General features: G+C 39.2%; 1 protein-coding gene across 5 annotated transcripts in view; it reads left to right on the top strand.

Moving 5' to 3' along the window:
- INPP5F (inositol polyphosphate-5-phosphatase F) overlaps positions 1-24,998 on the top strand; it is a 118,538-nt gene that overhangs the window by 80,479 nt on the left and 13,061 nt on the right. For 3 of the 5 annotated variants that reach the window (XR_013636091.1, XM_073354205.2, XM_078853865.1), the window contains exons 5-17: positions 89-256; positions 626-682; positions 3,400-3,598; positions 5,092-5,271; positions 8,750-8,817; positions 9,305-9,429; positions 10,643-10,720; positions 12,437-12,557; positions 19,505-19,633; positions 21,927-22,044; positions 22,954-23,152; positions 24,455-24,526; positions 24,700-24,773. Coding sequence is in view for 4 of the 5 variants with exons in the window: in XM_073354205.2 (XP_073210306.1) it covers positions 89-256; positions 626-682; positions 3,400-3,598; positions 5,092-5,271; positions 8,750-8,817; positions 9,305-9,429; positions 10,643-10,720; positions 12,437-12,557; positions 19,505-19,633; positions 21,927-22,044; positions 22,954-23,152; positions 24,455-24,526; positions 24,700-24,773 (1,588 nt within the window). In the remaining variant the exon portion in view is untranslated. Of the gene's footprint in view, positions 1-88; positions 257-625; positions 683-3,399; positions 3,599-5,091; positions 5,272-8,749; positions 8,818-9,304; positions 9,430-10,642; positions 10,721-10,765; positions 11,141-12,436; positions 12,558-12,639; positions 13,786-19,504; positions 19,634-21,926; positions 22,045-22,953; positions 23,153-24,454; positions 24,527-24,699; positions 24,774-24,998 lie in introns of those variants that run through there. The other 2 variants (XM_073354206.1, XM_073354207.2) reach the window with 2 other exon arrangements.

Raw genomic sequence — 24,998 nt, 5'->3', positions numbered from 1 at the left:
TTGGAGTGTGCATGCTGGTCTGCAAGTGTCCTTACCTGATTTTTATTTAGCTCCACTAAGAAGGTGGTAATATTATTTTGTCTTGCAGATAAAAGAAAGTAAGGAGAAGGAGAAACTGGAGAGGAGGTTATTAGAAGAACTCTTCAAAATGTTCATGGATTCAGACTCCTTTTACTATAGTCTGACTTATGACCTAACAAACTCTGTCCAGAAGCAAAGCTCATGTGAGAAGACTAACTTGTCGCTGTGGAGGAAAGTAAGTATTTATACGTCAGAAGATGGCTGCCCAGTCTGTGTTTTCAACATACTGTATTTGTTAGGAGTCCTAGTGGTATTGATTTTGAAACTTTTAAAGGCCAGATCATCAGCTGGTATAAAATATCAACTGGCTCTACATTAGGTTTCTACATAATGAAAACAAAATTAAAAACTACCAAGTACATGTCTTGGTATGAGATCTGTCAAAATGTTTCGGATTTAAAAAAAAAAAAAAGCGAGCAGTGAAGGGTTGGATAACCAGTTGGAGTTATTGGGTAGCTAATTCATGTTTGGGATCACATGTGTGTCTTTACTGAGAGGTTCTGAAAAACCTGGTTTAAAATACTGCTGTTTTATTCTCTTACAGGTTGATGACAGATTCTTTTGGAACAAACACATGATTCACGATCTCATCAATACTGATGTGGGTAATTGTTTTCTAAAAAGTGCATCTTAAATTTGTTAAAGCTGAACACTATTTAGTAGAGGTGGTCAGAAATGTTCCAACATAATTGTTCAAAGGAAAACGCAGGTTTGTTGCAATGGAAATATTCTGCAGGATTATGCTGATTTTAACTAAACTTTCCACAGAAACCTGCCTGTTTTCCTGGTAGCTCATGCGCTGGGCTCCCCAGCATCTTGTCAGTCTGCCTGGAAGGGGACTTGGGAGGACTTCCAGGCACATTGGCAGTATAGGGGTGCCTCTTTCCTTGGTTGGCTGGCTGCCAGATTGGCGATGTCTGTGCAATACTTAGGACAGTGGCGTCCTGATCCTTGACGAGGGCTCCTTTGTGCTACAGTAATACAACTAAGTAATAGTAATACTGTTCAGTGTTACAAAGTGCTACTGTGCATCGAAGTATTCTGAGCTTTTGTTAGTATGTATGGTTGATATATAAGTGATAAAGCAGCAAACAAGCCACTTTAACTTTTCCTTAAATAGAAATGTGAATTAGAAATGCTTCATTAACACTGTCTTCTAAATTTTCAAGCTCATAGATGAACATAGTGTAATATATCACAAAGATTTAAAGGTTAAAACTAACTAGTTGGGCTAGCTAGAAACTTCAAAACAAAAGTTTAACACTTGCCTTCTGTCATTTGTGGTTTAAAAAAAATAAAACTTGGCTATCAAATGTGCCATCTTTCTGTGGGAGTCTTCTCATTTGTTGAGACTTGGAGGACCAGGGCCTAAATATATAAAGGTTTTGTCCACAAGATGAAAAATGTAGAAAATTAGTTTGTCATATTTCCATTAGTTGTAAATATGACGGCGTCTGTTTTTTGAGCCAAAAAAAAAAAAAAAGATAGTTTGGGGCAAATTCACACGATAATTTGTAGGAGAATGAGAAACTTGATGATTTATGACACAACTCACAGCTCAGTAGAGACTTCCTTTTGGAGCAGTGGTGCCCAAGCTTTTCCTGTCGCCTGACCCTTTACCAGTAATGGAATCGGTCTGTGCCCCGCCTCCGTTACTGCACAGTTGGCTCAGCAGAGGAGCTTGGGCTGAAGGCAGGGCTGGGGACAGGGGAAGGGCTGGAGGTGGCCCTGGCCTGGGGGGGGAGAGGGAATGAGGACAGAGCTGGGCTGGAGGTGAAGCAGGGGGCAGAGTGGAGCTGCGGGTGGGGCCAGAGCTGGGCTGACGGCGGAGCAGGGGACAGAGCTGCAGCTGGGGGTGGGGTGGGATGGAGTTGTGGCTGGGGCCAGGGCCGGGTCCAGGGCGGGGCTGGGGGCAGAGCAGGACTAGGTGGTGCTCTGCCTTCGCCCTCCCCAAGGGCGCTGGCCCAGATCCTGCCGTGCTTCCCTCTCCCCCCCGCACATTCCTCCATGCCCTCCTAGGGGGTTCTTACCACAAGTTAGAGACTGTTATTTTAGAGAATACAACTAATAGCAAGCATAGTATATGTCTCTTATCTTTATTACATTTTCTTGTTTTATGTATACATTTAGAATATAATAAGTTAAATGTAAATGATAAACAGAAATAAAGGGGAAACTAATCTAAACTCAATATGCATCATTTAAGATTTGAACGTTTTGGTTATTCTTTATACTGTGTGGTTAATTGCTTCACGTGTGATGCCTGACTTTCCACAAATATGTCAGGCTCTTCAAAGTAGAAGTAGCAGTTGTCTCTGACATTAATTTTGATCTCCTGTGCATTTGATCTGCTGAATTTCTTCCATTTATGGCAACTAACTTAAAAAGGTAAATGGAATGTGTAATTCTTGTGGCGCAATAGCATCCCTGATCCTGGCAGGATTCTTTACTTGCACTATGTTGAAAGTGACTTGAACAAGAGATTTTGATGAACCAGACAAAAAGCAGTGTACCATAAAATGCAGCTAAAGGAGAGTTCCACAAAGAAGGAAAGAACTGCTTTCTCCCTCCTGAAAAGACTGATAAGAGAGAGATTTCTTTTCTGAAAGCCTTCTGGAAATTTTTAAATGAATAGACTTTGGTCTGACATTTTAGCAAGGATAATTTAATCTTTCAACATTACAACAGGATACTGATTGTGGATGTTTAAAAAAAAAATCCAATCTGAATATTCTGATTTGACATTATTACAGAAGGCTCTTTGCTTCTTGTCTGAAACGATATTATTTACCCAACAGATCTCTTCCATTTGACAGAACACTTGAATCTTGTGTTTTAATTTGACTGTTAACTGTCAGTGTTCAAGCTTTTTTTTAAAAGAAGAGTTTAAATTATTTGGATGCTGTCTGTAAGACACAAATGAAATCCTTTAAAGAATGTAACTTTTTAAAATTAATAGTGAGCAATATGATGAAACTTTTAGGTTACATTGTAATGCGCCAGGGCAGCTCCTTTGGTTTTATTTTTCACCAGTCTCCCCAAAAAGACCCTCTCCCAGCTCAAAAAAACCACAACCCTCTGGTTCTGCTGATTAAAATAAAAGCACCATCAGAAGAGAAGGTAAAAAAGGTGTTCATAGAAGAGGCAGGGATTCTGGGAATTTTTGTGGGATTGGACCTGAGTTTTGAGAAGACTTCTCTAAAAGCCAGAGTAACACCAAGCACACCTGCAGAAATAGCAATAATATCAGAAACCTCTGTAGATTAGCGTAACTGTTAAAACTGGTATAGATGTATATATTTTTTTTGTAATTTACAGAACACAGAAGTGGACTCTTGGATTATACCCATCATTCAGGGATTTGTACAGATTGAAGAACTTGTAGTTAATTACAGTGATGCATCTGATGATGAGAAAAGCAGTCCAGAGACGCCTCCTCAGGAGTCAATTTGTGTAGATGATATTCACCCTCGATTTCTGGTAGCACTTATCTCACGCCGAAGTCGGCATAGAGCTGGTAAGCAGAGTGTGTCCAAGATACTAACCATGCCAAAAGGGATGTGAAGGATAAAATTTTGAAAATAATAGTGCTGCATGGTACAGTCCAGAATCACACTCCAAAATTCACTGATAAATGAGAAACAACTGAAGCGCTACCTAAAATGTTGTGAAAAAATTAATTTGTCCAAATCTGTACATAAAAATAGATTTAAGCTTTGCTTTTAGAACTTGCCATCCTCTAGGTGCCTTAGAAATTTTGAGGAAAAAGTGGTGATTTAAAGTTTAGATACTGTTAGTTACATAACCTCCTTCTGACACCCCCATGCAGCCACCACACAGTATTGTTTAGCTAATGCTCTGAAGTTCAGAAGTTCAGTGCTGTTTCAGGGATTGATTCTTATTCTAATATTGTGGAATTACATTTCCATGTTTTATATAAATTTAGTTTCCTACTTAATATGAATGTAATTACTCAAACTTACTAACTTTCTTGCCTTTGGAATACTGATGTAAACCATTATAAACTTTTCCAAACTACTGTACTTGGCAATCAGGTCAGAGGACACTGGATGGAAAAACAAATAGTAGCCACAGCAGCAAGAAATGTTTAAAATGCACAGAGCTAGGTATATAGATGGAAATGTAATTCCTTTCATTTGCTAATGAACAATTCTGCCCATATTACAAATCTTGAAGCTGCTCATGGAGCTTTCTTCATTACTGTTCTGTAAACTGGAGCATCTGTCAGTCAAAGATGATCTGTAGTTTCTTTCAATTTAGTATTTTGGGTTTTTAGTGTTCAGGTTTTGCTTGTACATGTTTATTTGGTAGAAATCTGCTCTATCAAGGTTATAGGCCTTTTGTAATGGATTAATTACTTTAAATCACACAGTTTACTTATCACAAGTCTATAAATTACTGTCAGACCCCACCCGCAGCCCTTAAATTTTTTTCATATAGTTAAGCTCCTGCTATAGGGCGGCTCCAGTAATAGCACACAACACTCACAAATCAGAACTTGACTCTCAACTTCATAGTAGCACAGGAACAAGATTAACACTCACTGCAACAGTGTATAGGGATTAGAAGGGGAAGGGAAGAATGAAAGTGAGGTTATCGAAGTGACATTACCACTGTGGTTTGTCCAGGAAGTACTGTCCTAATGGTAGTACTGTACTTACAGCGAAGACCCTGCTGCAGTACAGGAGTATAGACAAAATCAACCCTTGGGAATAGTTGCAGGGGAGGATAAGGACTAAAACCAAAGCCTTGTTCCATCTCTACCAAATAAAATAAAACAGGAGAGAGGAGCCAGAAAAGGAACCAGATATCAGTGTTGTTGTCAGTTGGGATAGCCTGGTTGATTTGTCTTGTATTTCACATAATTTACTTCTGTACACTTCTGAAAGTCTTTTTGGTGGTGAGGAATATCCATATTTAGGATTAATTTTAAAAAATTTCACAGCTTTCTTGAGTGAACTGATCAACATCTTTCTCTTGGTCTTCTAGGGATGCGGTATAAGCGAAGAGGTGTTGATAAAAATGGGAATGTGGCAAATTATGTGGAGACAGAGCAATTGATTCATGTCCATAATCATACTCTCTCATTTATTCAAACACGTGGCTCTGTGCCAGTGTTCTGGAGTCAGGTTGGATACAGGTACAACCCACGACCACGACTGGACAAGAGTAAGTATTGGTAATCTGTGGAGCTTGTAAAACGTACCCAGATCACTTTAAAATAATAGACTTGGAAAATTGTTACTCTATTGACCTCTGGTCAACGCTTTTTTTTTAAAAACTAAAAGTAATGATGGTGAGTTGGTCCAATTTAAAATAACTTCTCTGTTCTTTAGTTGAACTCAAAACTTGATTAAGGAGTCCCCATTTCTCCCAGATACAGGAGGATAATTGAGTTCCCAAAATAACTGTACGCACTTCCACCCCTCTTTAATGCCCCAGACTCTTTTATGCAGTGGCAGGTCTTCAGGGTTGGGGAGGGGGAGAGTCTGGTCTGCTTTGAAAATGGAAATGCTAAAGGCTTTGGAGGCAGTATGAAACTTACACCACAGAGTTCACTGATAATAAGACTCTTCCCTCTGCTTTTTAAGAATTTCTTCTTCTAATCTGGTAGGAATGAAAATGTACAACATTGTAAATTTACTACAGTGAGTTCTGGGACGTGCATTTTCTAGACTTCCTTCTAAATTTAAATGAAACCAAGAAGTTCCTGCTACATCAGTTTTGAAGTATGCTAATTGGTCTCTCTCTCTGCGCCACTAAGATGGCACAAAAAATAGAGTTCTGAGTTGGAGAGAATCTGGGCTGGTTATGGGCATCAAGTTTAGATTAGCACCCAGGCTCCTGGATTGTTCTCCAGAATGAAATTCGAAAAGTTGAGATTTGCCAGTGCTCTGTATCCCAATGTTACGTCTGCGGGAATTCTGCGCCACTGCAGAATTCATAGGCCATGCATATTTTTTTGTCCGTCCCCTGCAGAAAATAACTTCTGGTGGAAAGTTGCTGCTGCTCTGCCTTTTACCCACCAGGGGGTGTTGTGGCACTAGAACAGAGCAGTGGCTCCTGGTCAGCCCCAGCTATCATAGGGAAGAGAGAGAGACCGCCTGTGCCTTCTTCACAGCGCTTGTCGGGCCAGGTTAGGAGAGGGGATATGGGGAGACAGCGTGGGGCACATGGGGCTGTTTTGGAGTGTGTGTCACAGACTGGGGTTCATAAGGACTAGTGAGGGAGGACAGATTGGGGCAGTAGCTGAATGGGAGTGGAGGTGCAGGGCCACGTGGGATTGGGTGTCTGAGTGAGGGTGGAAGGACACATGGGAACAGGGTGCAAGGACAGATGGGGACAGGAGCAGATGTGCCTGACTGAATGGGAGAGGCTAGGGATCAGGCAGAGTCTGCATGGAGGAAGCTCCCTAACACCCCCTGCCAAACCACCTCCCCCCCCCACAAAAAAACAAAAAAACCTGTTCCACACTTTTCCCACCCATACCCAGCAACCCTCCAAGTTCACAACCAGGCTCCTTCCCAGCAGTTACTTCTCTTTCCCTCAGCTCCTCCATTACCCCGACTCCCTCAAGTCTTTGCACTGCTTCTGATGGCTGTGGGACATGCAGTTCTGTATTATAGTTTAAAATGAATTATTACTCAGAATTCTATATTAATATGCCTAGTAAGGAATCTATTTATCAAAAAATATTTCCTGAATCTTTGTTGTTCTCTGTATTATTACCAACATACTTGCTAACAGGTATTTTGAAATAAATTACCAAAATAATTGAAACTGGTGAGATTATATTATGTTATTTTGACAAAAAAAATGCAGAGTTTTGCAGAATTTTTAATTTTTTTGGTGCAGAATTCCCTCAGGAGTACAGCATATTCATTACCGCAAAGGGAAAAATGCTTGAAGGGAAAAGTGTTTTGACAGTACTGTCATAGCATCAGAGAAACAGACAGGGCTCATAAGTCCATTGATGTGGTATTAAACCCACCACAACACAAGCATGTAATTCAGCAAGACTGGGATTTGTATGTGTGTGATATTTACTATCTCCTATTTCTGATAACTACAGACTATATTGAACAATCTGCACTTAAAGTTAGTTGCTGATTTAGGACTAAAAGTTAATGTTAGTCTGTAAACTCTCCAGGAGAGAGACTTTCTTATTTTGTTTTAGGTGCTTTCCCTTAAAGGGAGGATTGTCTTTTTCTATATGTTTGCACTAGCTGAATGGGACCTTGATCCTGATTGGGTCTTTAGGGACATGTCTACACTGTCCTGCTGTTTGGACTGAAGGGGCATGAATAGCAGTGGACACCAAAGTTTTGCACTGTAACTCCCCCCATATAAATGTTGTGGGTGCAAACAAAGTTTCCTAGTTCACATTAACATAGTTCTCTTCAGACAAGACTCCATTAATTTGAAATAGGAACCTTTTAGTCTGTGGCTGCAGCATCCACACAGGGGAGTTACAGCATAGCATTTTTGTGCACAGTGCTGTTCGTACCTCCAGAGTCTGAAGTGCAGGGCAGTCTAGACATGTCCTTAACTCTACCATAAAACAAAAAGTAAAGGTATGTCTTTATGGTAATGCTTAGCTTTTGGCTGTGTTAGAAGGGTAGTGAAGGATAGTATTTTTGCCAGCATCATCCCTCCCGTCAGGTTCAAGTTTTTGTAAAGCACTAACAAATTCAACTGTCTTGTGAAGAGTTTGCTAAAACCCTTAAAATAGCTGAAAAGGGATCTCTTGCCAGATCCTAGAAGAGCAGAGTGTGAACAAATTTGTACTAAAGATGAGAAAAAACAGTGAGCAATAGGAACGTTTGAAAATCCCTCCGAAAATCCTATCAAAACAGTTTGAAATGCTAAAGACTCTCCGTGTGTGGCATTTGTTTATGGGGCTGGGCAATTCAATACTGTGGTGATCAGCGCTTCTGAATTCCTAGCAAAATTGGTGGGTAATGTGAAGAGGATTTCAATTAATTTGGAAGATTTATAGGTAGATTATAGCTCCTGTCGGGATCAGTTTTAATGTAGAAGATATAAAATCTTACCTCATTAGTTAAATGTATTCCAGATAGTTTCTCCTAGTCTGTGCTATTACATCTTTAAGAATATAGTCTACTTTCAGTCTTGGACAGTTTGTGAAATTTTTTATTCTTTAGCAGGCTCTGTGCTATCCTATTCTAATGTTTATACTTAAACCAGCTCTACATACTTTTACAAGATTATTTAAACATTTAAGATACTTCTGAGGTGAAGGGAGTTCATCTGAAGTATGGAGCTTGCATAGAAAGGTTGAAGAGGTTTGTAAATAAGAAAAGGAAGGAGTAGACTGGCTTGCATCCAAAGTATAAAAGAGAATGTTTTAGTTTAAGATACTCTCATCTGCACTTTGATGGTAAGTAAGTAGCACAGTAGTAATATGGCATGGCATTAATTGGATCTCCACTGTGTCAGTGTTGGACCTCAGAAGGTAAAATTAATTAATATGATCCTGTAGAATGTATCCTGCTACCTGCATGCACATGCAGGTTTTCTTAATCCAAGGTACCTAATAGTGTGAAATTGAATATGAATTAATACCTTTAAAAATTAATCAAGTGAAAGGAAATGATTAGTTCTTCAGTGTCCTTCTACTTTATAGGTGAAAAGGAAACTGTACCCTATTTCTGTGCCCACTTTGAAGAACAACTGAAAATTTACAAGAAACAGGTGTGTTTTAGGCTGGCACTTCTACTTTTATGAGTGTATTTATTACTTAAACTTAACAACTAGTGTGAATTGTTTAAAAATACTTCATAAACAATCTGAGTACTTAAAAGGACAATAAAAAATTAGAACTTTAGGTGTAGCACTTGATTTTCCTGAATTATACAGTAATTTCCAGAAATAGTAATTGAACCCATCTTTTTGGTAACTTTTTTTTAATTGGGCTTGTCAAATCAGCATTTGTTTTTTATTGGAGATGAGATTAACTACAGCAGTTAACCCGATCACTTGGGTTCCAAAACAAAAATGGGAAAAAAGGGTGTCTGAAGAGAACCTTGTGTTAGATAAGCTAAATGGAATTACTTAACTATTTTTTTACTGTTTTCATGTTTTTGTAATTTGTTTTGTATATTGCCTTCCAGAGAGAGTGTAATTCTGCAAGTATCTTCACTAAGATTACCAAACTATTAAATTATTAATTTTTGAACAGGTTATTATTAATTTGGTGGATCAGACTGGACGAGAGAAGATTATTGGAGATGCTTACCTTAAACAAGTGCTACTGTACAACAATTCAAACCTCACGTATGTTTCCTTTGACTTCCATGAGCACTGGTAAGAGGGCTTTCTAAAATGTGTCATCTTGTAGTATTTGCTAAAATGAGAGATGCTGAGGGTAGGGGAAACCGTTTTCTAATAGTGTGTGAAATGCATTGACTTTCACAGAGAGAGAGAGAGAAATACTTTTTTTTTTTTGTAAATGAAAGTAATATAACTTGGGTTTTTCATAGCTTAGCTTGCCATTGTTTTCTGCTGGACAGTTTTGGTGTTTCAAAAAGCATCATTAGTGTTTTGGTTGTTTGCTCCAATCCTCCCTTTCCTCACAGTTTCTTCAACTCAGCTTCACTCCACACCTGCCCCTTGTAACCTATCCTTCCCTGCTCTGTCCCCCAACCCTTCAGTGCCTTCAATGCCTCCTTACCCTTCCCTTTTCTTTCCATTTAGCTCATCCCCTCTGGACTAATCCATCCCCACCCCCCAAAATCATGGAAATAACATGACTGTTTCTGCCATCACATTGTTCACTCTGCCTTTGTGTTATGGAATTCCCTGCACCCTTTGTCTGTATTGTCCATTTAAATTGTAAGTTCTTCAGGGCAGGGACTGTCTACTACTCTGTACAGTACCTAGCACAATGTGATCCTCTTCTTGGTTGGCCCTCAAGTGCCACCATAATAGATATGATTGATAACTCCTCTGGTCCCTTTTCTGGATCAGATGGTTGGGGAAGGGCAGGGAACACAAGGAGGATGTTAAATCCTATTATGATGTTGCTGGAGCAGATTGCCTACTACATTCCAGTACTGAGGTGGCTGCATTCTGCGGATCGGTAATGTGATCTCTACATATATTGTCTGTCAGGCTTGTTGAGCACCCTCAGGATGAAAATTACATGAATGTAAAGATTTGATCATTTGTCACTTTTTTTTGTTTTGCTTTTGGTTCATACTTCAGCACCATACTATAATTGCCCCCCAAATCCTCTCCCATTTATAGGTGAACGCATCGAAAGAGAATTCTTGAGAGGCTGGAGGGAAGATGGGCATGGCTACAATGTAGCTGTTTGAGTATATTTTTAAATGGTTTAATTTGCAACTGACATTTGAAAAGATTTTCATAAACTTTGTACATTGCACGAGAACTGCTGTGAATAAATTCTGCTTCAAATTTAGCTAAATATCAGTTTATATTCATCTGTACTTGACTTGTGTGTGTTGCATCATTTTTCTAGGTGAAACTTAATTTACTTTTGTGAACTTTATTTTAGCAGAGGAATGAAGTTTGAAAATGTTCAAACATTAACTGATGCCATTCATGATATCATCCTTGATATGAAGTGGTGTTGGTAGGTATTAGCATGCTCAGGCTGGTATGAAATGTTTATAGAAAAATTTGAATGAAAGAGTAGGGGAAAAACAGTTTAAACAATGTTTGTTTAGATGGATTTTTATGACCTTACATTTCTCCAATGATGATCTTTTCCCTCCAATTTTACCTGTCTTGAACATTAGTTCCTGGTTAGCAAATCAGCATCTTGGAATCAATGTTGTGAAGTATTCTTGTGATCTATACTTATGGTTCTACCCTTTTAACAACAGAAGAACTCCCAATAACATTGTCCCTTCCCTGAGGTTCACTGTTGTTAATTTGAAAAAAAAAAAAAAAAACCTAAAGAAATTATGTATGAAATATCATGCAGTTCCCCCATGCATAGAGCTCCAACCTTACCCTGAACAGCCAGTGAAAACCCTTGACCTCCAGCCAGGTATATTGGTTACATATTTATGCATTTTGATATATGATTGATGTGGCTTTCATGAATTACATTGTATATGGTTCAGTACATTGTTTCATATTGGTGTGTGTGTAAATAAATGAAGTGTGCTGTCAGATTGTCAGTGGTGTCTGGGAGATGTTTTTCTGCAACATTTAGGAAATTTTGTGAATGGTTGTCCTATATGTTAGCTATTGTTCTAAAGCTGGCATTGTTTTTATATAGAAATGAAATAATTAAATTTGTGTGCATGTACTAGAATATTGAATTTTTAGTAAAAATGGGCTTCCTTGCAAGTTCAGGATAACGGTGGAGAAATGTGGGCGAAGGGGAATGGAGGGGGAGGTAGCTATTCTGAAAAGGGGGCTCATGTCAGCTGGGCTGACTTGGGTTTGCTGGTAGTTCTGAAAAATTGAAAAAAAAAATTGGTTTGTCTCAAACAACCTGAAAATTCCAAAAAGTTTTGATGAATCAAAAAAGTTGATGAATTTCATTTTGGGTTGAATGAAACTTACACTCTTTCACATTAAAGGAAATAAAATGCTAGAATGGGTGGAGGTGATAGTGATGGTGCCGGTGCTCACCTTCTAACTGTTTAGCCAAATAGGGCACTCATCTGGGTTGTGGGAGACTGGGGTTCTGTTCATCCCCTCTGTCTGATGTGGAGCAGGAATTTGAACTTGGGTCTCCCCTCCTCCAGGAGAGTGCCTTAGCCAGTAGACTATGGGATATTCTGGAGTGAGTCTCTCTCTCTCCTATGTATAAAATACTTGACTAATCCATTGGGCTAGAGAGAAAAAGTGAGTGACTATAGCCTGGTGGTTAGGGCACACTCCTGTAATGTGAGAGATCCAAGTTCAGGTTTCTGCTTCCATATCAAGTAGAGGGGAGAATGGAGTCTGGGTCTCCCACATCCCAGGCAGGTGCCCTAACCACTGGGCTAAAAGTTGAGGTGGACTCCACCACTACCACCTTGTCTGACTGTTTTGTTTTATGAATGGTTTGTATGTTCCTCCTTTTTTGTTTGAAACTTTTTGACAAATTTGCAGGAAGCTTCAGGTAGACAAACTGCATTTTTCAGCGAATAAACTATTTGTCTGAAAAACTTCACACAGTTCTAATGGAGTGTAGCTGAGATGCTGAATGAATATTCCATGGTTTAATCTAGTAGAAACATGTTTTCTAACTTAAATTTTCTATTTTATTTGCATGGACTGATCAGTTCTTTCATATTTAAGATCTCTCAATAAACATTTTACTATTGCTATTTTTTACCACCTTTGAAAGGGTTGATCAAGCTGGTGTGATCTGTAAACAAGAAGGAATTTTTCGTGTTAACTGTATGGACTGTCTGGATCGGACCAATGTAGTCCAGGCTGCTATTGCAAGAGTGGTCATGGAACAGCAGGCATGTATGACGTGTAAATTTTAAAGTGCTAAATATCTTAGATTTTTTTTTATTTATGAAAAGATAATCAGCATTTTTGTGAGTGAAAATAGCCTAGAACTTGTTAAGTTATGAAGGTAACGGGATCTTCTGGGAATGTGCATATGCCCCCCAAATGTTTAAACTTCTGAATAGTTCTTGGATTGGGAGGCATGTCTTTAACATTTTTGGGAGAAGAGACTGGCATTAGGGGCACCAGAACTCTTATCTCAGTTTATTGTGTAGATTTGTAGTTTGTTAGTTCATAGGCAGTGATTATCGCTTGCATATACAAAATTAGGTATAGGTAGAAAAATGGGTAGGTCCAGAGATGCACTTTAGTTTCAGGCACTTGAGAATAAAATATCCCATGAATCTGCATATTAAGTGCTTGATATGCCTGAGAGATCATTCCCCTTGACTATAGAGAGACCATCATTCTCCATCTTTCCAGGTATCCTAAACAGGTAGTTGACAGATCATCTCTTCTGGAATGAATCTGTCCCTTTCAGAGACGGCATTTCCAACTAGGAGTAGGAGGAGATGATTAAGGAGCTTTCTTATAGTTCAACAATCATCTGCTTCCTTCTTTGGAACCTCAACCTTGGTTATATCTTCTGCCTGAAAAGGATGTTAAGTAGATGATGGTGCATGTAGCTTATTCCTTCACCTGCTTACTTCCCTGGTCCTTCTCGCATGAACAGAGAGCAACAATACCCGAAGTCCAAAAGTGCAAACAATTGAATGTTTATTGGGGTGAACCTCCAGCAAGCACGATTCCAGTTTCCTTCCTTAGTGTCCCCCTTCCCAACTCTGACCACAGAGAGCCTTACCTGTGTCCCTGTTCCCATTCCCTCCCTTAGCAAAACATGATTCCAATTTCCCCACCTCCATTCCCTGTTCCCATTTCCCCCCCTCACTTCCTGATTGACTGCAGACTACATAGTAAAACTTGAGTTCTGCTTAGCTATACCTTAACCAATCATTTTCCTGAAATTTAACTAACCAATTCTAACATAATGTAACATGATTATTTTACCAATTATATCCCACCACCTTAATTAGTTTACACCCAGCAAAATTAATTATACAGCAGACAGAAACAATCACAGATCCAGACAGAGATTCTACAACAAAACAATAGGGAAACGGGGACTACAATGATAGAACAAACACAGAAATGACGATTTCACATCCCAGCTATGGATAAGTGAGTTCTTGCCAGACAGGATGCTATCAAACTAAGTTTCCTTTTACATTTTCTAGGCACTTCCCTTTCTCTGGAGGTGATAGGTAATATCAGGACAGGATAGTATTCCTAACAGCCCAATAGCACCTTATTTCAATGTGACTAGCATTCGCTTCCCAGCTTATGGCTGCCTCTGCTGTTTAGCCAAAGGCCTTAGCCTAAGAACAGGGCCTCAGACTGTCACAGTGAGAAAAGACCTTATACAGTCAGACAGTGATTTTGATTCTCTCTTTTGTACCTCTATAACTAGCTAAGTGATAAGAATACACCTAAATTCTTAGCGTATAGGCCTTTACAGACAGGCCTGAATATCGATATCCTAACAGTAGCCTTGAAAATTCAACATTGCAGTGCAGGAAGAGATGAAAAAGCTCCGTGATGTGCTTGAGATAAAGGATAAAGGCAAGCTGGCCCTTCCTATAAATAAAGAATGAATTGATCTGACTATGAAAATAGGTGCTGCCAAGTTCCAATGTCATCCGCAGCAAGGAATCCTGACCATATGATTCTGGTTGTACGATTGATTTTGATTTTTCCTTCTAGCATCTTGCCTCTGATTCTTGGTCTCTTCTGCCTCCGAATAATCAAAGCAAGATAATCTTTCAAGAAATCTTAGGTTCGAGTCCTGGGATATGTCTGTGCTGCAATTAAAAACCTGTAGCTGATCCATGCCAGTTGACTTTGGCTTGTGGGGCTTGGGCTAAGGGGCTGTTTAATTGTGGTGTAGGCATTCGGGCTTGGGCTGGAGCGTCAGCTCTAGGACCCTGCACGGTGGAAGGGTTCCAGGGGTCAGGGCTAGGGCTGCAGCCTAACATCTACACTGCAATTAAACAGTCCATTAGTCTGAGCCGCACGAGCCTGAGTCAGCTGGCATGAGCCAGCTGCGGGTGTCTAATTGCAGTGTGGACATACTGATTGATATTGAGTTATGGAGTGGGGCCTTCTGCAATAACATTAGAACAGTAGATCTGTGAGACTGTCCCCCCGTCCCACCGCAAAGTAGATTAACAATTCTAAAGTAGAATAGGCAGTGATTATCGCTTGCATATACTTTTTCTCTACCTTTTCTCTTACCTCTAAAGTAGAATTGTTAATCTACTTTAGAATTGTTCTACGGTTGTTAAGTACGGTATGACTCATACAATACAGACCCGCAGAAGCACAGTGTTCGGAGAACTCTAGTTGCCTGTAAACTTGTCACATTTCCCAGGAGCATATGACTCATTGTCTTTATGCTGGAAATTTGATAACACTTCTCAAATCAATAAAGAGTTTTTAATACAAATTCTTTTCTTGTCCACAAATGGTGTTTTAGCATTTAGACTCTAAGAAAATAGTCTAAAGTAAAAAATCACACTTGATTTAACCCAGTGAAGCCCATTGGAAAGCCATAGCTAAGGCTTTAAGCATTAGAATTAAATTTATAACAGGAGCTTTAAGCTTTTTTTATTTTGTAAAACTCTCAATGAAATGGCAGAAACCAAAACATAGAATATGAACTTTGAGTGCTATTTGAATTGTTCATGGTGGTTTGATGAAAACTGAATTGATAGAGGGAATCCTCAGTAATGTTAAGGCAGAATAACTTTTCAAAGGCATGGAATGTCTGATATAAAAATATGAGATCAGTATTAAGGTTTGCATTAGAGTACAAGTTTGACAAAATTGGGATACAGTAATGTTTTTTGGTATCTGTTGGAGATGAAAGTGAATTTCTCATGGAATATGTTACTGACAATGTTGTAAGCAATTATGCAGATGGAAAAGGAATGTGTAGATCTTTCCCCTTAACTTCTTATGTCCATGCTTTTAAGATTTTGGGTGGAGTGGGATTGTCTGAGGTTTTGCAAGTCAGATTTTTACCTATTCTGATGCTTAAATTTCAGTGCATTAATTAATCTTGGAACCCAGATGTATAATTAGTGGTCTTAAATGTTTAGATTAATTAAACTCGTGGCAGTAATAACTAATTAGTGAATACTATATCTGGGATTGTTATTCATTAAAGTTTCCCTCAGTTCGCCTGTATGTCACCTCTGAAGCCTGACTGCTTTTCAGTTGTCAGTTTTATGAGGCTTGTGTGCTGTGAAGTTTCATTTTAAAACTGAAACAAAATTTTGCCACTAGTTTGTACGCTTACAGGCTGTAATCTGAAACTGTTCTAACCTGACAGTGACACCAGTTTTTATTCAACAGATTATTAAAAACTATTTGAAAAAAGAAAGTGGTATCACTGATGAGGCTAATAAATGGGAATGAGGAGTGCCCAAAGCACTTTGAAATAAGGCCACTTCTATTTCAGACATGGATTTAGGAACACAACTTCAGACATCCAGATTTGAAAATGTCCCATCATTTATTTCTTCTTCCCTTGTTACAACAGTTTAACACCCTGTAGCTAATTAAACAGTATACTGCTGTACAGCCTGCCACACTTTCTCCTTGGATTTGTCACGATTTTCGTTTCTCTTGCTAATATAAAAGTCAGGTTGGTACCCAAGTTAAAGCTTCCCTTCAGATAAAGCTGCCACAGCATTTGTGAGTAATGTCCCAATTGTGGACATTTGCAGAGCAGCAACGTGGTTTATAGTCTAGACATTACGTGATTGCTGCAGTAAAGGAAGATTCTAATATAGGGAAATCAGTTCCTCTTCTGATAAGATGCCTAGCCCCACCTCTGTTGGAAACTGCTTGGAAGTCCCCTAGTGTAATGGTATATGCCGTTACTCACCTTTTGTAACCATTGCTCTTTGCGGTGTGTTGCATATGTCCATTACATAACTCACCCTCCTTCCCCAACATGGGGTCTGGTGTGAAGGAACTGAAGGAAGGACAGGGCATTTCCACGTTTTATACTCCTCTTCAAGCACGAGGAGCTTAAGATTCAGGCATCAGAGGCCTGTGGGTATCACTAGGGAAAACTCTGACACTAGCGCACAAGACATACGCGCACAGAGTGTAATGGACATATGCATGCTTCTCAAAGAACAAGTTACAAGTAAGTGAGTAACTATTCTTTTCTTCAGAATGTCAGAAAATGGCCTCAAACAAAATCCTCACCAGTACCAGAGCTATCTTAATGGGTACTGGGCTGAAAAACAGCTCCTCTCTGAGACCATCTTTAAGCAACTAGCTTGAAATCTTAAAGCTTGCTTCTTTCTTTTTTTTTGCCTTTCTAGTTCCTTACTTTCTCATTAATGCTAGGTCAGTAGCTTCCACATTGCTCAACAAATGCATTTCTTTTCCATGTGGCACCCGCTAATTCCATTGGGTTAGCAGTATTCATAGAATCATAGAATATCAGGGTTGGAAGGGACCTCAGGAGGTCCAGCCCTCCTGAGATAGAGGCGGTTTCCTCTCCTTCCAGCCCTCTGTGGAGATAGAGGCGGTTAGGGACTATTTAGAAAAGCTGGACGTGCACAAGTCCATGGGGCCGGACGAGTTGCATCCGAGAGTGCTGAAGGAATTGGCGGCTGTGATTGCAGAGCCACTGGCCATTATCTTTGAAAACTCGTGGCGAACCGGGGAAGTCCCGGATGACTGGAAAAAGGCTAATGTAGTGCCAATCTTTAAAAAAGGGAAGAAGGAGGATCCTGGGAACTACAGGCCAGTCAGCCTCACCTCAGTCCCTGGAAAAATCATGGAGCAGGTCCTCAAAGAATCAATCCTGAAGCACTTGCATGAGAGGAAAGTGATCAGGAACAGCCAGCATGGATTCACCAAGGGAAGGTCATGCCTGACTAATCTAATCGCCTTTTATGATGAGATTACTGGTTCTGTGGATAAAGGGAAAGCAGTGGATGTATTGTTTCTTGACTTTAGCAAAGCTTTTGACACGGTCTCCCATAGTATTCTTGTCAGCAAGTTAAGGAAGTATGGACTGGATGAATGCACTATAAGGTGGGTAGAAAGCTGGCTAAATTGTCGGGCTCAACGGGTAGTGATCAATGGCTCCATGTCTAGTTGGCAGCCGGTATCAAGTGGAGTGCCCCAAGGGTCGGTCCTGGGGCCGGTTTTATTCAATATCTTCATAAATGATCTGGAGGATGGTGTGGATTGCACTCTCAGCAAATTTGCGGATGATACTAAACTGGGAGGAGTGGTAGATACGCTGGAGGGGAGGGATAGGATACAGAAGGACCTAGACCAATTGGAAGATTGGGCCAAAAGGAATCTGATGAGCTTCAATAAGGATAAGTGCAGGGTCCTGCACTTAGGACGGAAGAACCCAATGCACAGCTACAGACTAGGGACCGAATGGCTAGGCAGCAGTTCTGCAGAAAAGGACCTACGGGTGACAGTGGACGAGAAGCTGGATATGAGTCAGCAGTGTGCCCTTTTTGCCAAGAAGGCCAATGGCATTTTGGGATGTATAAGTAGGGGCATAGCGAGCAGATCGAGGGACGTGATCGTTCCCCTCTATTCGACATTGGTGAGGCCTCATCTGGAGTACTGTGTCCAGTTTTGGGCCCCACACTTCAAGAAGGATGTGGATAAATTGGAGAGAGTCCAGCGAAGGGCAACAAAAATGATTAGGGGACTGGAACACATGAGTTATGAGGAGAGGCTGAGGGAGCTGGGCTTGTTTAGCCTGCAGAAGAGAAGAATGAGGGGGGATTTGATAGCTGCTTTCAACTACCTGAAAGGGGGTTCCAAAGAGGATGGCTCTAGACTGTTCTCAATGGTAGCAGATGACAGAACGAGGAGTAATGGTCTCAAGTTGCAGTGGGGGAGGTTTAGATTGGATATTAGGAAAAACTTTTTCACTAAGAGGGTGGTGAAACACTGGAATGCGTTACCTAGGGAGGTGGTAGAATCTCCTTCCTTAGAGGTTTTTAAGGTCAGGCTTGACAAAGCCCTGGCTGGGATGATTTAACTGGGAATTGGTCCTGCTTTGAGCAGGGGGTTGGACTAGATGACCTTCTGGGGTCCCTTCCAACCCTGATATTCTATGATTCTATGATCTAGTCCAACCCCCTGCTCAAAGCAGGACTGGACCGATCCCCAATTAAATCATCCCAGCCAGGGCTTTGTCAAGTCTGACCTTAAAAACTTCTAAGGAAGGAGATTCTACCACCTCCCTAGGTAACGCATTCCAGTGTTTCACCACCCTCCTAGTGAAAAAGTTTTTTTCCTAATATCCAACCTAAACCTCCCCCACTGCAACTTGAGACCATTACATCATTCCAGTCAGCTGTTCCTTTGGTTCAGTGTAAGACCTCTATATAGAAGTGGTCTTTCTCCTTTGTGCCTTTTGGCTTTCCTCATGGCATGCTCAGAGGAAGAAAAACAAAAACATGACCTTTGGGTGGCTGATAGGGGTAAAAATTAGGAGTTTTCTCTGCTTAGATCACTAAAAAATAAATCTGGTAGTTTTTTGTGCTCAAAGAAATGTCACCTTTGTAGACACCGAAACTAAAAAAAAAAAAAAAAGAATATTTGATATCTTCAAATATTTAAAGATAAATCCTAAAAATTAAGGATGTTGGTTTGTTTTTACAGTATAACCTAATGATTCTTTTTGTTCTGATTTGTAAAATGCAATAACTAAGAAAATTTAGTAAATGGTGTTATTACTAAAATGATGTGTATCATGTTACCTTTTTCTTTATTGAATTTATATAGTTTAAGAATGAATGTCACTTTGACCTTATCCACTAATAAATGTGTCAAATTCCAGCTGAAAAAGTTGGGTGTGATGCCACCAGAACAGCCTTTGCCAATGAAATGCAACAGAATCTACCAGATAATGTGGGCAAACAATGGAGATTCGATAAGCAGACAGTATGCTGGAACAGCAGCTTTAAAGGTAAAAAAAAAAAAAAAAAAAAAAGAAGGAAAAAGAAAAGACACAAACAAAAACGAAACAAACCCCAAAAAATAACCCCTCTCCAAACCAGCGAAACAAAAACATTTGTATAATGAGTACCTTAAGTTTTGTGATCTGAATTATTATGCAATATGCAGTAGGAGTCATTTAGTTTATTGCTTTTAAAAGATGCACATAAAAATGACACAGTAAAATCAGCTGAAGTTTGATTCCTTCTGTACAATTCGTAGAGACCTGTGGACTCTTGGGGGATTTCTAAAGAATGACATTAGACAATTGGAGAAACACTTCTTGGACCCAAGGAGTGAATGTCTAGTTTTGCCTAAGTTGCCAGCATTCTTCAGTACATGACACTTTTGGTGTTAAATAGCTTGACTCTGTTTTAAAGAGAAGAAAAGTGTAAGAATTGAATTAATATTGAAACTGGAGATCTGTTTTAACAACCTTTTGAGTATTTCAGCAGAATACATACATAGTATTTCAAAATACGTGTTGAAGAATTTGGTAGATAGCAGATGAGTCTGCCTTTTTAGCTATGGTGAGAAAAATCAACCAGCTATCATTAAATAATGGAAAAATAATCCATACAAGTATTTGTTTTTTAATGTTGTAGGTGAACTTTAAATGCTTTTTACCTGCCAAGACTAGAATTGAGGGTTCTGTCCTTCTCATAGCTGTGACCCTTTCCTCTGGTAGAGGCTGCTCCATTTATTTTTACAAGGGATCATTAAGGAGCTAAAACAAATTGCTCTCAATACACCCAAACACCGGGGAAATCTTTCCAGTGCTCCCAGCCCTTGGTGTTGCGGGGCCTTTATGTTGTCAGCAGATTGCACTGTTATTAGACAATCTTTTGTAATTGTACGCTCCTCAGGGTAGGAATGGTTTTTGTCTGCTACAGCACTTCGTAGTCACTTAACAAATTAATAAGGCTGCCTGACTAGAGCCTTCATTGAATAAACTATTTATTTTATTTTTTCTCTCCATCGTATCTTTAATTTGTGCCTGTCAAGCAACTAGATTGAAGCACAAAGATTGGTTTGTTTTCAGTTAGTTTACACAAAGATGCTTGTATTTTGACAGTCAAGTTATTTACCTAGAAACCAACTTGAGCAATCTTCCAGTGGATACATTTTTTAAGGTTCTAAAAATTAAATACTCTTGAAACATATTTTTCTTTAAAGATAACTGACCTGATTTTCAGAGGTGCTGTGCACCAGTAGTTCCTGTTGGCTTCGTGGGTGCCCAGCAGCTCTGAATATCCGGGCAATTTTCTGCTAGGATCCTCTCATGAAGTAAGATCTAGGAGATCTGGCAAAACTCTTTACTCTAAAGAATTTTGACTCCTGATGCTGCAGGCCCTACTGTGCCTACACAAGTCGACTGCTTACTGAGGATCATGATTATGAGGGCAGCTATTTGGATGTAGATGACTGACTTAAAGGGAGCTTATTGTGCCTCCGTGCATGGTGCTTGGCTCATATTAATAATAGAAGCCAAAAGATTCTAAGCCTCCTTTGCAATGCCCCAAAAAAGAATTCAAGAATCATAGGACTGGAAGGGACCTGGAGAGGTCATCTAGTCCACTCCCCTTCACTCATGGCAGGACTAAGTATTATCTAGACCATACCTGACAGGTGTTTGTGTAACCTGCTCTTAAAAATCTCCAGTGATGGAGAGTGATGCATGTCAAACTAGTCTGAAGAATAGTGATGCCTTTATTGATTTTAATTAAAAAAAAAAATCCTACGTGACCTATCCTAATATTAACAGATAGGATAGATATTCAGACTATTGATTTCTTTCTTTAGTCTCTCTTATTGTTGTGCATGTACAATCCATGCAATCTAAGTGTGACCTTGATTCATTTTACTTTGAACTTGTGTCCCTGAGACATTTATTCTATGAATTGATAGAAATGATTTCTTGGTAGGTGTAATTTATGTTAAAACGCTATGGACCTGGTTGTCAACAGCATTTTTTAAGGTTCTCCAGATTCAAAGATTCCTTAAACTATATTTGTAAATCTATTTTTATGTTTCGCAGGTAAAGGAAATACTCTTTCTATTATTCTTAATATAGCTTTATTTTGTATATGCAGAATAGCAACTTAAATTTAATTCCCTGAAATTTCACTCATTGAGTTATGCAGTATGTACACTAACCTCCAAAACGGCTTTTTGAGAACTGAGAGGGTTGTTGTTTAAATGCCACACACTTTGGCTAATTAAGTGTTCAAAGGAGTGTTCAAAGGAGTGTTTCTGTGTAACAGGGTGACTTCACAAGAACTGGCGAAAGGAAACTGGCAGGAGTAATGAAAGATGGAGTCAATTCTGCAAATAGATACTACTTGAATCGCTTCAGGGATGCTTATAGGCAAGCAGTCATAGGTAAGGGGAAAGTATAAATATATTTTCAGCTGAATTATTGCTTATTTGTCTACTTTTGTGAATGTTTGTGGAAAATATCTTGTCTTGTGACTCATGCTTTCAAAAGGGTAAGCAAGTATATGTTACCACAGTCTGTATGTGACTTACACTTTATGCAACATGGCTTAAGTGCATTGTAGTAGATGCCTGTTCACTCAGTAGGATTATATGGCCATAACCTCATTTTGTCTAGGTAACTTAAGATGCACCAACAGTTCGACTTTATCCGTTTATCTTAGTTATACAATATAATTAGAAAAAACTTTCTTCTTGGAAACTGTTTCCAGTAATTATTTGTTTTTTAAGAAATGGTTATAGCTAAATTTTTCTGAGCAAAATAGTCTTGTTAATACTTCATTGTATAATATTAAGACAAGCATATAGTTAGGAGATGTTGAGTGACAGTTCTTCAAATCCACCATACAGAATAACTTTGATTTTTATACATACCAATCTTACGAACAACCAGTTATACAAACCAGTTTTTTCAGTGGGGGGGGGGATTACATAACTTAAGTGATGTCTGTAAAGAACAAGTCAATATCCCTTCACATTCTGATGCCTTCAGTACATTGGAAATCATTTTGCAGTGGTTTGGAGGACAAGAAGAAAGTGTCATACACTCTGCCTCCTGTAATTTTAAGATATTCAACTTTATGAACTTCTTAAATTTATGAACTCCTCAGTCCCCAATTAGCTTATAAAATAAGGGTTCTACTGTATTGTAGACCCCCAAGTTTCGGAGCATAAAGCTTATTCAAAGCCGTACACTAAGGTGTTGAGAGACTGCTTCTGTATGTATCTCCCTAGTTATTTATCTCACTTATATTTGTCAGTTCCTTATATTTATCTCCTATATTTGCTGTCTAGATTTGATGCAAGGTATCCCTGTGACTGAGGATCTTTATTCCATATTTACAAAAGAGAAAGAACATGAAGCACTGCACAAGGAGACACTGAGAAGCCATCAGGAACTGATCAGCCAGCTATTGCAAAGTTACATGAAACTACTCTTACCAGATGATGAAAAATTCCATGGTGGATGGGCACTTATTGATTGTGACCCAAGGTGTGTAGAACAAGATTACAATTGATTGATTTTCTGTTGGTCATCTGCCAACATGGAGTTTTTCACAATTATTAGATAAAATATGCTGAATTACTTAAATGTATTTATAGCTTTGATAGTTGATACATCCATACTCTAAGCATGTTGCAAATGAAGGCTTTTACAGAAAGTGACTATGTCCTTGGGTAATGTGTCCTACAAATCACTTTAAAATGTGATTTGTTCTGAATGCAGGAGAGGATTAATGTGGTGAAGATTTCTTAAATGTATTCTCTTAAGTACCCTAAAAATGGGTGCGTAATATAACTAGTTCTGGGAAACATCACCTGGCCATGCAGCCATTCTTAGTCTCTTCAACTTTTAAGTGTGGTGGGTACCATAAAGAGACTTCTCAGCCATTTGTGGACATTGAGAGTAGGTATGTTACCCTCATTGCTTTCAAGCTGAGGTATGCTGCATACCTATAACTTGCAGTGTAATGGAGCCATATCTGATTAAGTGAATTTAAGATTTGTGAAAGCCCGGTGTCCTCTTGTTAACCACAGAGCGGGCACACAGGGGCAATAAGAGTGCAGACTTCCATTATGCCAATGTGCCTCAAACTTGTTCAGGTGAGGTGACCTATAAAGATAAAACAGTGGTTGTCTCTCCTGCCAGGTTAACCTTTAGCCTCTGAGACTGTCAGAGAAGAGTCAATTCAGTTATGAAACTTTTTTTTCCCCCCTGTAAATAACGATCCCCTAGGAACTGAGCTGATCTACAAAAGAAATTAACTTTGGACTGTCATAGCTTTGTTTAAAAGAACAATTAAGAAACAGCAGTCTAACATTAATAAATATGTGTACGTGACTTACTGCTGACCTCAAGGTGAAAGCTTCATATCCCTTTACCAATCCTTAGAAATGTCCAACACCTTCAGGTGGGAATGAACATTGCCTCTTCCCCAAGCCCAGTTGCATGATCCTACCCAACCTCATTTGTAGCTTCAGCCAGGCAAATTTGGCTTGGTGTTATTGTTGCGCTTTATTTATATACCTCACAGAAAATTTTGCTCTTCAAAATTATATTTGCATTGTGCTGGTGTATTTTTATTGAAAACTGTAACATGGACAGATATAAACACACAACACATTATGCAGTAATTAAATCTAGACCATTCACAGTTATAATTACTTGAATTCCTTTTTTATTTTGGTATTGTGGTCATGTCTTTTTCTGTCTAAAACATAATGTCTGCAAAATGCCTATCAGTTACAGCTGTATCACTAAACAATTGTGTATATTTGCCTACTTGTTTTGTAGCCTCATCGATGCTACTCACAAAGATGTGGATGTTCTGTTGCTGCTTTCGAACTCTTCCTACTATGTGGCGTAGTAAGTCACTGTTTTTTTCTTCATTCTTCATGTGCTGTATTCTGTTAATAAACATACCCTATTTATATGCAGAATCACTTTACTTTTGACAGCTTTGTGCTACACAATAATTGGTTTTTAGCTGTGAGTAAATAGAGATCTAACTTCGGACATTAACTGTTTTCTCTGTCTAGTTATGATGATGAAGTTGACAAAGTAAATCAGTATCAAAGACTAAGCCTCGAAGCCTTGGAGAAAATAGAAATAGGTAAGATTGAATGACACTGCGCTTCATTACATGCTATCCCTGTTCCTTGAAGGTACTATCTTAAGTAGAGTTCCACAATTGTTGCCAAACCATGCTATGAGTACAAAGGCTATTTCCTCACTGTACAGTAGGTATCTATAGATGGGAGTCACAGTTTCAGGGTAATTGCATCTATATATTCCTCTGCGCGCCACCCACCCCCCCGCCACTCCTTCCTGTGGTCCT

This window comes from Lepidochelys kempii, chromosome 7, assembly GCF_965140285.1.
Source record: "Lepidochelys kempii isolate rLepKem1 chromosome 7, rLepKem1.hap1, whole genome shotgun sequence".
Taxonomy (NCBI): domain Eukaryota; kingdom Metazoa; phylum Chordata; order Testudines; family Cheloniidae; genus Lepidochelys; species Lepidochelys kempii.
This window is presented reverse-complemented; position numbering and strand designations above follow the sequence as displayed.